The sequence below is a fragment of the Amblyraja radiata genome, chromosome 3 (genome assembly GCF_010909765.2).
Source record: "Amblyraja radiata isolate CabotCenter1 chromosome 3, sAmbRad1.1.pri, whole genome shotgun sequence".
Taxonomy (NCBI): Eukaryota; Metazoa; Chordata; class Chondrichthyes; order Rajiformes; family Rajidae; genus Amblyraja; species Amblyraja radiata.
The window spans coordinates 59241386-59255403 of record NC_045958.1 but is presented as its reverse complement, the minus strand read 5'-3'; the positions used below and the strand labels follow the sequence as shown (position 1 = coordinate 59255403).

Genomic DNA, 14018 nt, shown 5'->3' with positions numbered 1-14018 from the left:
GCTCAACGGTGATACATGGCGTCCCAGTTACACCCCCTCAATTCCATACCCTGCTGTCTTCATCTTGCAGCCCAATTGTTATCTTTCCTTTTGATCCAAATCCAATTGCTGCTTTTTTCTGCAGAATTTGATAATGACTTGATTGCTTGTTGGAGGGAGCGACCCCTCACCTCCATTTTCTTTAATAGCCTGGTCGTAGATGTAGCAATAAATCCCCTACATCCCACTTCGACAGGGAAAATCTTGGTCTTCCAGCCATTCTGGGCAGCTTCAGTTGCCAGTTCAGAGTACTTGGTCTTTTTCCTCTCATAAGTTTCTTCAACACAATCTTCCCATGGAACTGTCAATTCCACAACGTATGCCAACTTGGCTGTTGTGGACCACGGGGCCATGTCTGGCCGGAGTGTTGTAGCCACAATGTCTGGAGGAAACACAAGCTTTTTTTCTAAGTCCACTTCCATTTTCCAATCCGAGCTCTTAAAGATAGTGGAGTCAAGGGATATGTGGAGAAGGCAGGAACAGGGTACTGATTGTGGATGATCAGCCATGATCACAGTGAATGGCGGTGCTGGCTCAAAGGACCGAATGGCCTACTCCTGCACCTACTGTCTATTGAAAGTAGGATGACACAAAGCTAGGTGACAGTGTGAGCTGTGAGAAGGATGCTATGAAGCTGCTGGGTGACTTGGATAGGTTGGGCGAGTGGGCAGATGTAGTATAAATGTGAGATTATCCAAGAACAGGGCAGATTATTATCTGAATAGTGTCAGATTAGGAAAAGGGGAGGTGCAACTAGACCTGGGTGTCCTTGTGCATCAGTCACTGAAAGTAAGCATATAGGTACAGCAGGCAGTGAAGTAAGAAAATGGCATGTTGGCCTTTATAGCGAGAAGATTTGAGTATAGGAGCAAGGAGGTCCTACTGCAGTTATACAGGGCCCTGGTGATCCCACACCTGGAGTATTATGTGCAGTTTTGGTCTCCTAATTTGAGGAAGGACATTCTTGCTATTGAGGGAATGCAGCATAGGTTCACCAGCTTAATTCCAGGGATGGCAGGACTGACATATGATGAAAGAATGGATCGACTGGGCTTTTATACTCACTGAAAGAATAGATCGACTGGGCTTATACTCACTGGAATTTAGAAGGATCAGAGGGGATCTTATAGAAATATATAAAATTCTTAAGGGATTGGACAGGCTAGATGTAGGAAAAAAGTTCCCGTTGCTGGGGGAGTCCAGAACCAAAGGTCACAGTTTAAGAATAAGGGGTAGGCCATTTAGGGATGAGATGAGGAAAAACTTTTTCACACAGAGAGTTGTGAATCTGTGGGTTTCTCTGCACAAAAGACAGTGGAGGCCAATTCAACGGATGTATTCAAGAGAGTTAGATGTATTCAAGAGAGTTAGCTAACGGAATCAAGGAATATGAGGAGAAAGCAGGAACAGGGTACTGATTTTGGATGATCAGCCATGATCATATTGAATGGCGGTGCTGGCTCGAAGGGCCGAATGGCCTACTCCTGCACCTATTTTCTATGGTCGATACAATAAGATTGACAGAAGACCAAAAAAATTAAATGCCAAATCAACAGTTATTGTGGAAAACACATTTTTCCAGTGTAGGTGGTAACATATTGACATGGACATAAGATTAACTGACTAACGAGAAATGGAGAGGTGGCACAAATAAGTCATTTTCTGATTCACACTGATGCTGGACCCTCAGCTTCTTGCTGTTTATATAAATGACTTGGATCAAAAAAGACAAAAGTGTAGTTGCTAAATTCGCCTATGACTGAAAGATGGATAGGAAAGTAAGTTTAAACAGGACCTAATGCAATTGCCAAGGGATATAGGAAAGATATAGAACGGGCACAGATCTGGCAAATGTAGTATAATTGAAAAATTGTGAAATGCTCCATTTTGGGTAGCCAAATGAAAAAAAGACTATTATCTAAACAATGAAGGAATATGTATATATCCAAGTTAAAGGGATTTGAATACCCAAGCAGACGACTCACAGAATACTAATCACCAGATATTGCAAGTAATTAGGAAACTAATAGAATATTATTATTTACTACTAGGGCAAATTGAAAAAAGGTTACCAGAAGGAGGTTACTTTTGAGACCACTTATGGAATACTGTACAGTATTGGTCTTCTTATAAATGGAAGGGTGTATGTGTATCTGAGGCAGTTTACAAAAGTTTTACAAGACTGATGAATGAGGAAAATTTGAAAAGGCTATGCTTGTATCTAATGAAGCTTGAAAGAATGAGCAGTGACTAATTTGAATCAGATAAGATTATGAAGGATCTTGACACGGTGGACATGAAGATGTTTCTTTTTGTATGAAATAGGAGATCACTGTTTTAAAATAAGGCGTTATCCCTTTAAGACAGACGAGGTGAAAAAAGACAGACGAGGGGAAATTATTTTCTCTCAGAGTTAATATGTAAATGCCTAAAAGAAAATCAAATACTAAATTGTATGCATCAATATATTAATATTAAACTTATTTTAATTCTTGGTTGTAAGAAGAATTGATAGATTGGTTTATTTTAAGGTTAAAATGATCACTTACGTCAGATAACTTTCGACCTGCAAAAGAATTCGATCCATCTCTACATCCTTTTTCTCATAGAGCTCCTTTCCAACCCAGGGAAGGGCAGAAAGCATTGCATACACATACCAGTCAGAGCGAACCTAAAGAAAAGTCCAAATAAACACAAGTATTTAAACGTTTTTACAATACAAATTAACATTTACTGTCAAAAATATTGAGAGAAGGCATAATTTTCTTAACGTGTAAAAATAGATATCAAAGCAACAGGAGATTTCCATTGAGGCAACTATATGGCTTACAATGAAGTGACAATAGGAAAATAAGTTTCTTTTGGTTATGTATTCTACTTTAAGTTAGCTGTAAATAACAAGTTGAACTGGTAACTAACTTCCATCAAAATATTATAAAACATTCCCTTGTGCTTCTCAAATAAGTTTAATGTGAAAAAGACATTAAGAGAGACAGAATGTTTAAGAAGGAAATGCAGATGCTGGAAAATCGAAGGTAGACAAAAATGCTGGAGTTCATAGGGGCCTGGAAAATGGAAGTCATGGAGTCGACAAAGAGTGTGTGAGGTATCTTGAACATAGGTAGGAAAGGATTTAACCGGGGGGGGGGGGGATAGGATGTAGTCAAGGTATGTGGAAATAAGTTTGGCCGGACACAAACAGACAGAAACAATGGGTCTGCCAGGACAGTCAGGTTTGTGGATTTTGGGGAGAAGGTAAAATCGGGCCATTCGGGGCTGGGGAACGATGAGATTGGAGGGTTGGGAGGGCAGGGAGCTGGAAGTGATGAAGTCAGTGATAGTGTTAGAGATCATGGCCTGGTGCTTGTCTGTGGGGTCATGGTCCAAGGATAAGTAGGAGGAGGTGTCTGAGAGTTGGCGCGTGGCCTCAGCCTTGTAGAGATCAGCACGCCAGACTACCAGGGCACCTCCCTTGTTGGCAGGTTTGATCACCCAGTCAGAGTTGTTGCAGTGAGGACTGAACGTTCAGGGGGGAGAGTGATAAGGGTAATAAAATGGACAGGGGAAGAGGAAGGATAAAAGGGAGCTGAGTTTACAAAGGAGGGGAAAGGAGCAGGGTAACAGGAGGCCCCATCAAATCTTTCCACACCTTTCTACTTTCTGTAGGACCATCCCCCCCCCCCCCCCCCCCCAGCTCCTCTGCTACCCAATGTGCCGTCTTCCCAAATACATTCCCTGCAACCACAGATATAACACCTGCCCCAAAACTTCTCTTACTTCAATCCAGTAGCCCTTCCAGATAATGCAAAGGAGAATGTGCATCTCTTCAAACCATGTCCACTGCATTCAAAGCTTCTGATTTGGGCTCCTTTACATCAGCAAGACCAAGAGTAGACTTGGCAAGTGTTTCAGCGATCACTTGCACTCTGTCTGCTAAGGCCTGCTGGATCTCCCAGTTGCTAACTATTTTAACTCCTCTTCCCGTTTTAACCTGTGTCCAGCCTCTCCATGCTACAGTGGAGTCACACATAAGCTGGAGAATCAGCACCACATATTCCACTTCGGTAGTTTATAATCCAATGACATAACCATTCAAGTAATAACTACCCACCCACTCTCTTTCCTATGTTCTCCCAACTCCTCCCTATAACATCTTGTCCATATCCCTTATCCCCAGATTTATATTTCATTCCTCCCCTCATCCGACATCCTTTTGTCTCCCTTTCACCTCTGCGTAACACTTGCCAAGCTCTTTTTTGCCTCCACCTCACTTTTCCAATTTTCTCCCCATACTCAAATCAGACTGAAGACGGGTCCTGACCCCAAACGTCATCTGTCCATTCCCTCCACAGAAGCTGTCTGACCTGCTGAGAACTCCAACACTGTTTTGCGCAAAAAAAATCCATCTGATTACAAAGAGGAAAAAATCCCAGCAGAAAACACCATTTGATAACGATTTCCTACCTGTGGTATGTCCTCCTCTTGCGTTATGTTGACAAAGTTTTCGAACATTGCCACCATGGATGGAGCAGCAATCACATGACAATTCACAAGATCAGACAGAAACCGAACCTGCACAAGGAACGCATCTTAATTGCAATAAAATTGTTTTATTTTTTAAGCTAGCAGACAATTTCAAAAATCGGCTGCATTCTATTGAAACCTTCAAGCATTTAATTTCCGCTCAAAATATTACTTTTAGCCGTTAAAGAAATAGAAAGCAACTTTCCCACTTGCATCAATAGCTACATAATACATTTTCTCAAAACGAGTAATCATGCATCTACTTCTGCTGTCAAAATTCCTCGAAATATATACTACAGTGTAACAATGACCTTCATTTCATGATCAATGCATGATAGTTGAAACTGAAAGTTTGCATTATTCCGTGTTATGTTATATGCCACCAATGATATTTGTTTATACAGCAAGCATTTTAGAGAATACGATCCGTGTAATCAAAATATGTTTTTTTTTAAATACATTAAAATGAGATACAGGTATACAGGTATAGGCCCAGATAGTATAAGTAAAAAGCTTAAACCATGAGAAAAGAGAAGTATGAAGACCAATGGCCACAAACTAAGACGTTGCAAATATACAGAATGCTGCAAGTGCTTGTCATTCACATTGTGCTCATCGGCAACATCACAATCATCATATTTCTAACAGCATTTATTCACAACGATTGTTTTTTAGTAGAATATGGGGTGTAAAGAAAGCGTTTCAGAGAGCTTTGTTGTTTTTATTTAAATAAAACTTATCTAACGGCAAACATGGCACTACAGTCAAGATTTTTGGAGCAGGACGTTGCAGCCATTACAACAGAAAAGTTGACTTACAGAAAAAACTGCCTCGGTGTACAAATTAGCTTTCAAACTTTCCTTCAGCTGTCTGATCATCGATTCGACAAATTCACCACCGAAGTTGTAATTCCTGGCATTTAGTAGCCCCACGAGTGTTGTGTATACAGGTAATTTTTCAGGAAGCTGTCTTGCTCTGTAGGGAAGATATTATGTCAAACAATGAACTAGGTATTTTATTATTGTGATAGAAAGTTATGTATTGCCATTACAGTAAAAATTGTTAAACATTTAGTGAGATGGTATTAAGAGCAATAAGTAGTACAATGATACTATCAGCGGTAGATTTAATTACTTTCATAAAAACTCGTGTAAGTGAGCGCAAACAAAAGGCTGAAAAGAACAATTGCGTTCTGTTTTGGCCACCCTACAATAGGAAAGATGTCATTAAGCTGGAAAGAGTGCAGGGAAGACTTTGCCAATTTACAATCAGACAGGTTTGGAGGGAAATGGATCGAATGCAGGTAAATGCAAAACTTAGATGCAGTATCCTGGTCCGTACATACAAGTTGGGTTGAAGAGCCTGTTATTGTGTTGTATGACCTTCAGTTAATGTTAAAATATCTCCAGCAGCCTATACACAAACTAAGTACTATTGGCAAAATTACAGGCAAATTTTCTCATCAAAAGTTATAATTTTTAAGAGATACAACATGGTAATAGACCCTTCTGCCCACTGAGTCTACACCGACCATCGATCACCCATTCATACTAGTTCTAGGTTATCCCACTTTCTCATCTACTCCCTAAACATAGGGGCAATTGTAAGAGGCCAATTAACCTACAACCATCCCCACCACATATTTGGAATGTTGGAGGAAACCGGGATACCTGGAGAAAACCCACGCTGTCACAAGAAGAACCTGCAAACTCCCCACTAAAGCACTCGAGGTTAGGATCCCACCAATGTCTCTGGAGCTGCAAGACAGCAGTTCTACCAGCTATGCCGCTACAGTGCCCTCCATAATATTTGGGACTAAGGCCCAATTTATTTATTTATTTATTTGCCTCTGTGCTCCACAATTTGAGATTTGTAATAGGAAAAAAAGGCACATGTGGTAAAAATGCACTTTGTCAGATTTTATTAAAAGGTCATTTTTATACATTTTGGTTTCACCATGTAGAACTTACAGCAGTGTTTATACATAGTCCCCCAATTTCAGGGCACCTTAATGTCTGGGACACATGGCTTCACAGGTGTTTGTAATTGCTCAGGTGTGTTTAAATGCCTACTTAATGCAGGTATAAGAGAGCTCTCAGCACCTATTCTTTCCTCCAGTCTTTCTATCACCTTTGGAAACTTGTATTGCTGTTTATCAACATGAGGACCAAAGTTGTGCCAATGAAAGTCAAAAAAGCCATTATGAGACTGAGGAACAAGAATAAAACTATTAATAGAGACATCAGCCAAACCTTAGGCTAACCAAAATCAACTGTGTGGAACAACATTCAGAAGAAAGCACTAGTGAGCTTACTAATCACAAAGGGACTTGCAGGCCAAGGAAGACCTTCACAGCTGATGACTGAAGAAATCTCTCTATAATAAAGAAAAATCCCCAAACACCTGTCCGACAGATCAGAAACACTCTTCAGGTGTGGATTTGTCAATGGTCACTGTCCGCAGAAGACTTCATAAACAGAAACTACACAGCAAGATGCAAACCACTGGTTAGCTGCAAAAATAGGATGGCCAGGTTACAGTTTGTCAAGAAATACTTAAAAGAGCAACCACAGTCTGGAAAAAGGTCTTGTGGACAGATGAGACAAAGATTAATCTATATCAGAGTGATCGCAAGAGCGAAGTACGGAGGAGAGAATGAACTGGCCAAGATCCAAAGTATACCACCTCATCTGTAAAATACGATGGTGGGGGTGTTCTGGCCTGGGCATGTATTGCTGCTGCAGATACTGGCTCACTTATCTTCATTGTTGATACAACTGCTGATAGTAGTAACATAATGAATTCTAAAGTGTATAGACACATCCTATCTGCTCAAGTTCAAACAAATGTCTCAAAGCTCATTGGCCGGCGGTTCATTCTAGTACAAGACAATGATCCCAAACATACTGCTAAATCAACAAAGTTTTTCAAAGCTAAAAAAAGGTCAATTCTTGAGTGGCCAAGTCAATCACCCGATCTGAACCCAATTGAGTATGCCTTTTATATGCTGAAGAGAAAACTGAAGGAGACTAGCCCAATCTGCATAGGCTAAAGATTACTCTAATACAAGCCTGGCAGAGCATCGCCAGAGAAGACACCCAGCAACTGGTGATGTCCATGAATCGCAGTTTTCAAGCAGTCATTGCATGCAAAGGCTATACAACAAAATACTAAACATGACTACTTTCATTTACATGACATTGCTGTGTCCCAAACATTATGGTGCCCTGAAATGGGAGGACTATGTATAAACACTGCTGTAATTTCTACATGGTAAACCAAAATGTATTAAAATGGCCCTTATTAAAATCTGACATGCACTTTAACCACATGTGATTTTTTTTCTATTACAAATTTCAAATTCTGGAGTACAGAGGCAAATAAATAAATGATGGGTCTTTGTCCCAAACATTATGGAGGGCACTGTATATTCTATATTCAATTATACAGTGATGAAGTCAGTGCATATGTCCACCAAAATACCTTAGCTAGCTTTGGTATTTCAAAGGTAATTTGGGATAAACACAAACTGCTGATTTGCCAATCATGCTCGTATTCAATTGTTGAATATAAATAATAATCTTCCAATCCACATCAGGAATAATTTCTATTTATTTAGTTGCACAGAAATGAATTTACAATTTGAAATGTATAAATGATTAAATCAAGTTGCCTCACACACAAACTACACATTATCCAACTTACACGGCACAAAGTATTCTCAAGATTTTACTTTTATAGTTTGGCAAGTCAGCTTCCAAAACACCGGCCAAACCTTCCAGATTGCTCTCCAATGAGGAAGTGCTCTGCAAATCAAAACATATATATTGATGACAGGAGTCATAATGTGAAAAATCTCAAGAATAAAAAACACACAAAATATTTCAAATTACTACTAACAAATTATTCACTGTAGATAATTACAACCAAGAGAAAATAACTTGCATTTATATAGTATCTATACAACATACAAAGTAATCACTTTGAAGATTTTGGCAGTAATAAATGCTCATCACTTAGTTTGTGATTGAAGCAGCATGTATGTCTGAAAACATATATACAGTAGGTACTCTTAATAAGTAGGTACTTTTGACATTCCGTCCCCATGATTTCAAAGCTTTCATTTTATTCTATAATAAAAATCATTCCAACCATCTGAGATATAAAATTAGTGATAAACTGTACTTTTTCTCCCACGCGACATATCAAAGACTCCAATCGGTCTTCAATTTCAATTGGTTCAGATGTCCTCCTCCGTTTGTGAGGTGTTCCTGCTGTGAAACAAGAGAGCCATCATTAATTCTGTCTGCTCTTTTGATTGAATGTTGTGCCACTGTGTAACGTGTAAGTTTCAAATTGCACAATTGCAATGTTCAAATTATAAAAAGGTCATACAGGTGCACAACCTTTTATCCGAAGATCCAAATAACGAAAACCTCCGAATAGCGGCCATTTTTTCGGTCCTTGAAGAAAGGTCCTTGAAAACGTTCACCGAGGGCGGCCCGCAGAGGTGACAGCGGAACCTCCGGTCGGTCCTCGAAGAAAGGGGAACTAAATCCCCATTCATAAAAGAGAAGGTGAGGGTATATTGCGCGGGAGGGTTAATAATTGACAATATGCTGCTGCCTGCCCGCTGAGTTAAAATGTTCCCACGGTAGACTCACGATACACAGTGTTTCGTGAGTCTTGCGTGGGAACATTTTAACTCAGCGGGGCAGGCAGCAGCAGATTGTCGCTCACTTCAGTTTCACCCCACCTACACCCCTCTGCTTCCCGGCCATGTGTGTGACCCCTTCCCTCCCCTCTCCAGCTCCCCGCCCATTGCACCGGCGCGGGGGCTTTGCACTGTCACCGGAGACGTCAGGACCAACGGGACACCGACCCCCAGGCCCACTGCAAGCACGGAGATCCCAGAGACCCACAGCCAACAGCAGCCCAGCCCAGCCCCGCTCCAACTACAGAGGAACCTGGGTTGCGGATGACGGGGCGCAGCTCGGGGCGTCGTAGGGGCCCATCGGGGAGCGGGTTCCTGTTGGTCTTGACGTCTCCGGCCACCTGCCATCCTCCGGGAACTGTACCGCCCTTGCAGGAGAGTGGGGTTGTTTGCAGTTGCAGAGGGAGGGGGCAAGGGCGGTACAGTTCCCAGTCTCAGCTCCTGTCCAGGGGGGTGGCCGGAGACGTCAGGACCAACGGGACACCGACCCCCAGGCCCACTGCAAGCACGGAGATCCCAGAGACGCACAGCCAGCAGCAACTCCAGCCCAGCCCCGCTCCAACTCCAGAGGAACACGTAGGGGCAGAAGCTGATGGTGTGCAAGGTACGTCTTGTTCTTGAGGGGGCGCAGCTCGGGCTGTGGGCATACTGCCACTTGTCGCCGTAGCGGCCCATCGGGGAGCGGATTCCTATGGAGTTGGAGGGGGAGGGGGGTATTGTGCTGTTTGATCGCCCCCTGCTATCCCAGGGACAGGGAGACACAGCGGCTTTTTAGACTGGTGGGCAATCACTTCCAAAGTTCTGCCCACACAGTCAGTACACCTCTCCTACACTGCATTTCATACAAACATTTATTCTGCAAGAAAAAACTACATTGAAGACTCAAACTCGCGACCGAGTTTACTGCCGGGATCAAGGCGCAAACTCGCGACCTTGCGGATATGAGCCGAGCACTCTACCACTGAGCCAGCCATTAAAATCTACGCTAAAAAATTTCCATTCCGAAGACCGACAAATTCTGAATTACGAAAAGTGTCTGGTCCCAAGGCTTTCGGATAAAAGGTTGTGCACCTGTATTCTTCAACTTTCTCTAAAATCCTCCGCAGTACAGAATTTTTGATTTACTTCATGTGAAACAATATCTAATTTCAAACCCTTACAGGCACAGAAATCGCTATCAAAACATGGGGGGGGGGGACACAATTTCTTGGCGGACGCTCGCACATGTGCACACTCACACACACGCGAGGCTTCAGCTGTGGGCCCTGTGGACGGTAATTACGGGAACGACGGCCCAGACTTATGGCCAGCGCGGAGAAACAGCGCTAGCTCCACGGCTCCGGACTGGTGTCCGGTCAGTCCAGGCAGGGCTGTAGGTTAGCCCGGTGAGACAGGCAGAGTTGAGCGGGACACCAGTCCGGAGCCGTGGAGCTAGCGCTGCTTCTCCGCGCTGGCTGTGAGCCTGGGCCGTCGTTCCCGTAAGTCCAGGCAGGAAAGTCCAGGCAAGTAGATTAACCTGGCGGGAAAGCCAGAGTTGAGCTGGGTTTAGTGCTGCTTCTGTGCGCTGGCTGTGGGCACCGCTCCCGTCTGACTCCCAACGTCTCTGGCCATCCCCGGGCGTGGGAGGGGGGGCAGTGGCGGTTCGGCAGCGATAGCGGCGCCGGAGACCCAGGATCGATCCTGGCTGCGGATGAGGCGCAGGTCTGTGTCCAGGGCTACCGAGTGTTTTTCGCTTGTGACCCTATGACCTGGGCATGCGATTCAAACTCCGCTCTCCGTCTCCCTCCTCCAATCATTGCGCTGAATTCTCATGTCCAGCCCCCCCTCGGTAATCATGATCATTAGTTCTAGATTCTTCAGGCTGGGGAATTCTCCCCATACCTAGAAACAAAGAACTGCAGATGCAGGTTAATTCACAAAAGGACATAAAGTATGAGAGTAACTCAGCAGGTCAGGCAACATCCTTGGAGAACATGGATAGATGACATTTCAGGACAAAACCCTCCTTTAGACTCTACCCTCTCATACCTAGCCTGCTTCACCCCTTGACAGCAAACACCATTTTTTAACGTATTTAAATGGAAATTGTCCAGGTATGATAACACAAAGACCCTAAATAAATTTGAAATTGATGCTATGCTATGCATAGCTACCAGCCTAATTGGAAAATGTGCACATTTTACATTAACATACAGGGACTGACAGGGTTGTGGTGAGATGCCTTGTGTATTGAGCATAGCAGAGCAACAGAACCTGAAACAGTGGACTAACCATGATCTCATTGTAAAGCACAAAGTGTTGGTGGAATTCAGTGGGCCAGGCAGCAATATAGAGGTAATGGGCAGGCGTTTCCAGGATGAGCCCCTCTTCAGACTAACTGGAGTGGGGGGGGGGGGGGGGGGGGGGGGAGAGAAATCTAGACAAGAAAAGTGCGGGCAGTACAAAGGCTGGCAAGTGATAGATGCATACAGGTGGTTGGGTTGGGTTTGGGGTGGGTGTGGAGGCCAAAGATCTTAGACCACTCGACGAAAAAGCCGTAGTAGGTCATGGGTAATCTTTAGCGCCATTTCCGTAACCGGCTTCCGTCTCCGCTGTAGTATCTTTGCTTTGGTCATGGCGTCTTCATATTGCTATTATCTTACCAAACACCACACAAATCAGGTGATTATTTTGATATTCCTGCCTAGTCTTCCGTATCAACTTTGAACATGCAAAATATTCCTATTAGGAAGGAGCTCCAGAAAATCCTGCACCCACTCAAGCCATCTCCGCCACCCCCCTCCCCTACGAAAAAGACACGGAGCGATCGCCGGCCCCCTTGTTATTTTGCTAAACATCTATTTCCTTTGGGTGATTTTTTTCTTTTTTAATTTCCCCATCACCATTTCTGTAATTTTTCGATAGCTGCCATGACCCGTTTGATGTCATCCTTCGCCCTGCTCCTGGTATCGACACAAAAGGCTGGAGTAAATCAGCAAATCATGCAGCATCTCTGGAGAAAAGGAATAGGTGATTTTGGGGCCGACTTTTTCGATAGCTGCCATGACCCGTTTGATCAAAAAGTCAAAGGATCCTTTATTGTCATGATGACCTTTCGGTCTGAACAAAATTTTGTGCCCTTTGCCCTGCTCCTGGTCTCGGCCCGTACCGATCTGCCGTGGGTGTGTGTGCATGTGTGTGGCAGAGCCTGAGGGGAGAAGCGCCGGCACCAAGAGCGAGCGAACGCGCGAACAGACGGACGAAAGCAAAGATCATAGAGCGAAATAGGTGACATTTCGGGTCGATACCCTTCTTCAAACTGAGTCAGGGGAAAGAGGAACAAGAGATATAGACGGTACTAAGGACAAATGAATGGAAGATATACCTATATCTCCCGTTTCCCTTTCCCTTGACTGTCAAATATCACCTATTCTTTTTCTCCATAGATGCTGCCTAATCCGCTGATTTACTCCAGCCTTTTGTGTCTGTCTTCTGTTTAACCGAGCATCTGCAGTCCTTCCCTGTATAAGGTATGTGCCTTTTTAACTGAACGCATAACTGAAGTCGGGTTGGGTCAAAGATAGGGTCGGGGTTACTGAAATGGCGGAAGTTACGCTCCGTTGCGTACTACACGTCAGTCCATTGGATTTTGCAGGAGTGGTCTGTCTTGCTCCGCTCTAAGATCTTTGGTGGAGGTGGGGTGGTGAGCCATCTGATGAACAGACGGGTGGTGTCAATGACAAAGGCTGGCAGTGAAAGGGAGACAAAAGTGGCAAATAAAGAGTTAAGGGGAGTGAAATGTAAAGCTGGAGGGAGGAATATGCATGGAAGGCAACTGAGTAGATAGAATAATTAATTTTAGCACGGGGCAATGGAGTTATAATGAAAGACATATTTATGTATCTCTCCAAAATATTTTACTTTCAGTTTTTGAAGTGTAGGTATTAATGCAAAAGTAGGAAAATACTGGAGTCAATTTGCACATGTTTCCACAAACAGCTTTATGGTAATGTGCAGATGTTTGAGTGGCAATATGAAGGATTATAAAGTAAAAACAAAACTAATGTGTTAGGACACTCAGCTGGTTGAGCAATGTTTTGTGGAAAGAAAAACTGAATTAACACTTTATGTCAATAACCCAACATCAGATCGGAGGGTTTTGATGACAATAATCCATCTCCTTGTTCAAATTATATCCATGGGATATTTTACATTAGCTGAGAGACGTTGCCTCGTTTTAAACTTTCAATCAAAAGGCGGCAAATCCGCCAGTTCAATGCACCTTTGGCGCTGCTCCGGAGGGGGAGGTGGAGGGATTAACAAGGAGTCCGCGGGAAACATCGCCCCGGAAACCTGCCTGGGAATGATTGCGGGACGGTCTTCAACCGGGGAGAAGCCTCTCTGTCCACGTCTCCGTGCCAGCTGAAGAGTAGTCAGCCAAATGGGGCGTCGTCACGGAAACCGGCCGTGAAGCGGCAGCCCCTAGTCGCACGGACATCGTGTACTTACTTCTACCGCTCCGCTTTCACCTACCGTCATTATCGTCGCTATGCCGCCTCCTCGACATTTCTATCCGGCCGTCGGATCAACGGCGAAGAAAACGTGAAGGGCTGACTGATTTAAGCTAATTGTCCACTCGTTACCTCCCCCCGTGTAGCGCGGCGGCCAGGAGCAGCAGCAGCAGCAACGGTGCAGCGCGGCGGCGGCTCACCCCGACTAATGGCCGTCTCCTCTCACAACCTCTTCCGGGGCACCTGAAACT

The 14018-nt window shown here is 43.8% G+C and overlaps 1 protein-coding gene across 2 annotated transcripts in view; it reads right to left on the bottom strand.

Annotated features, from left to right (window-relative positions):
- ncbp1 (nuclear cap binding protein subunit 1) overlaps window positions 1–13992 on the bottom strand; it is a 63575-nt gene extending 49583 nt beyond the window's left edge. Inside the window, exons 1-6 of one of the 2 annotated variants that reach the window (XM_033017852.1) lie at window positions 13790–13992; window positions 8749–8837; window positions 8269–8369; window positions 5382–5538; window positions 4504–4611; window positions 2589–2710 (exon numbers count right to left, since the gene is read on the bottom strand). In XM_033017852.1, the coding sequence (XP_032873743.1) occupies window positions 2589–2710; window positions 4504–4611; window positions 5382–5538; window positions 8269–8369; window positions 8749–8837; window positions 13790–13823 (611 nt within the window). In that variant the 5' untranslated portion in view covers window positions 13824–13992. The remainder of the gene's footprint in view (window positions 1–2588; window positions 2711–4503; window positions 4612–5381; window positions 5539–8268; window positions 8370–8748; window positions 8838–13789) is intronic. The other variant, XM_033017853.1, reaches the window with a different exon arrangement.
- Between the last annotated feature and the right edge of the window lie 26 nt (window positions 13993–14018).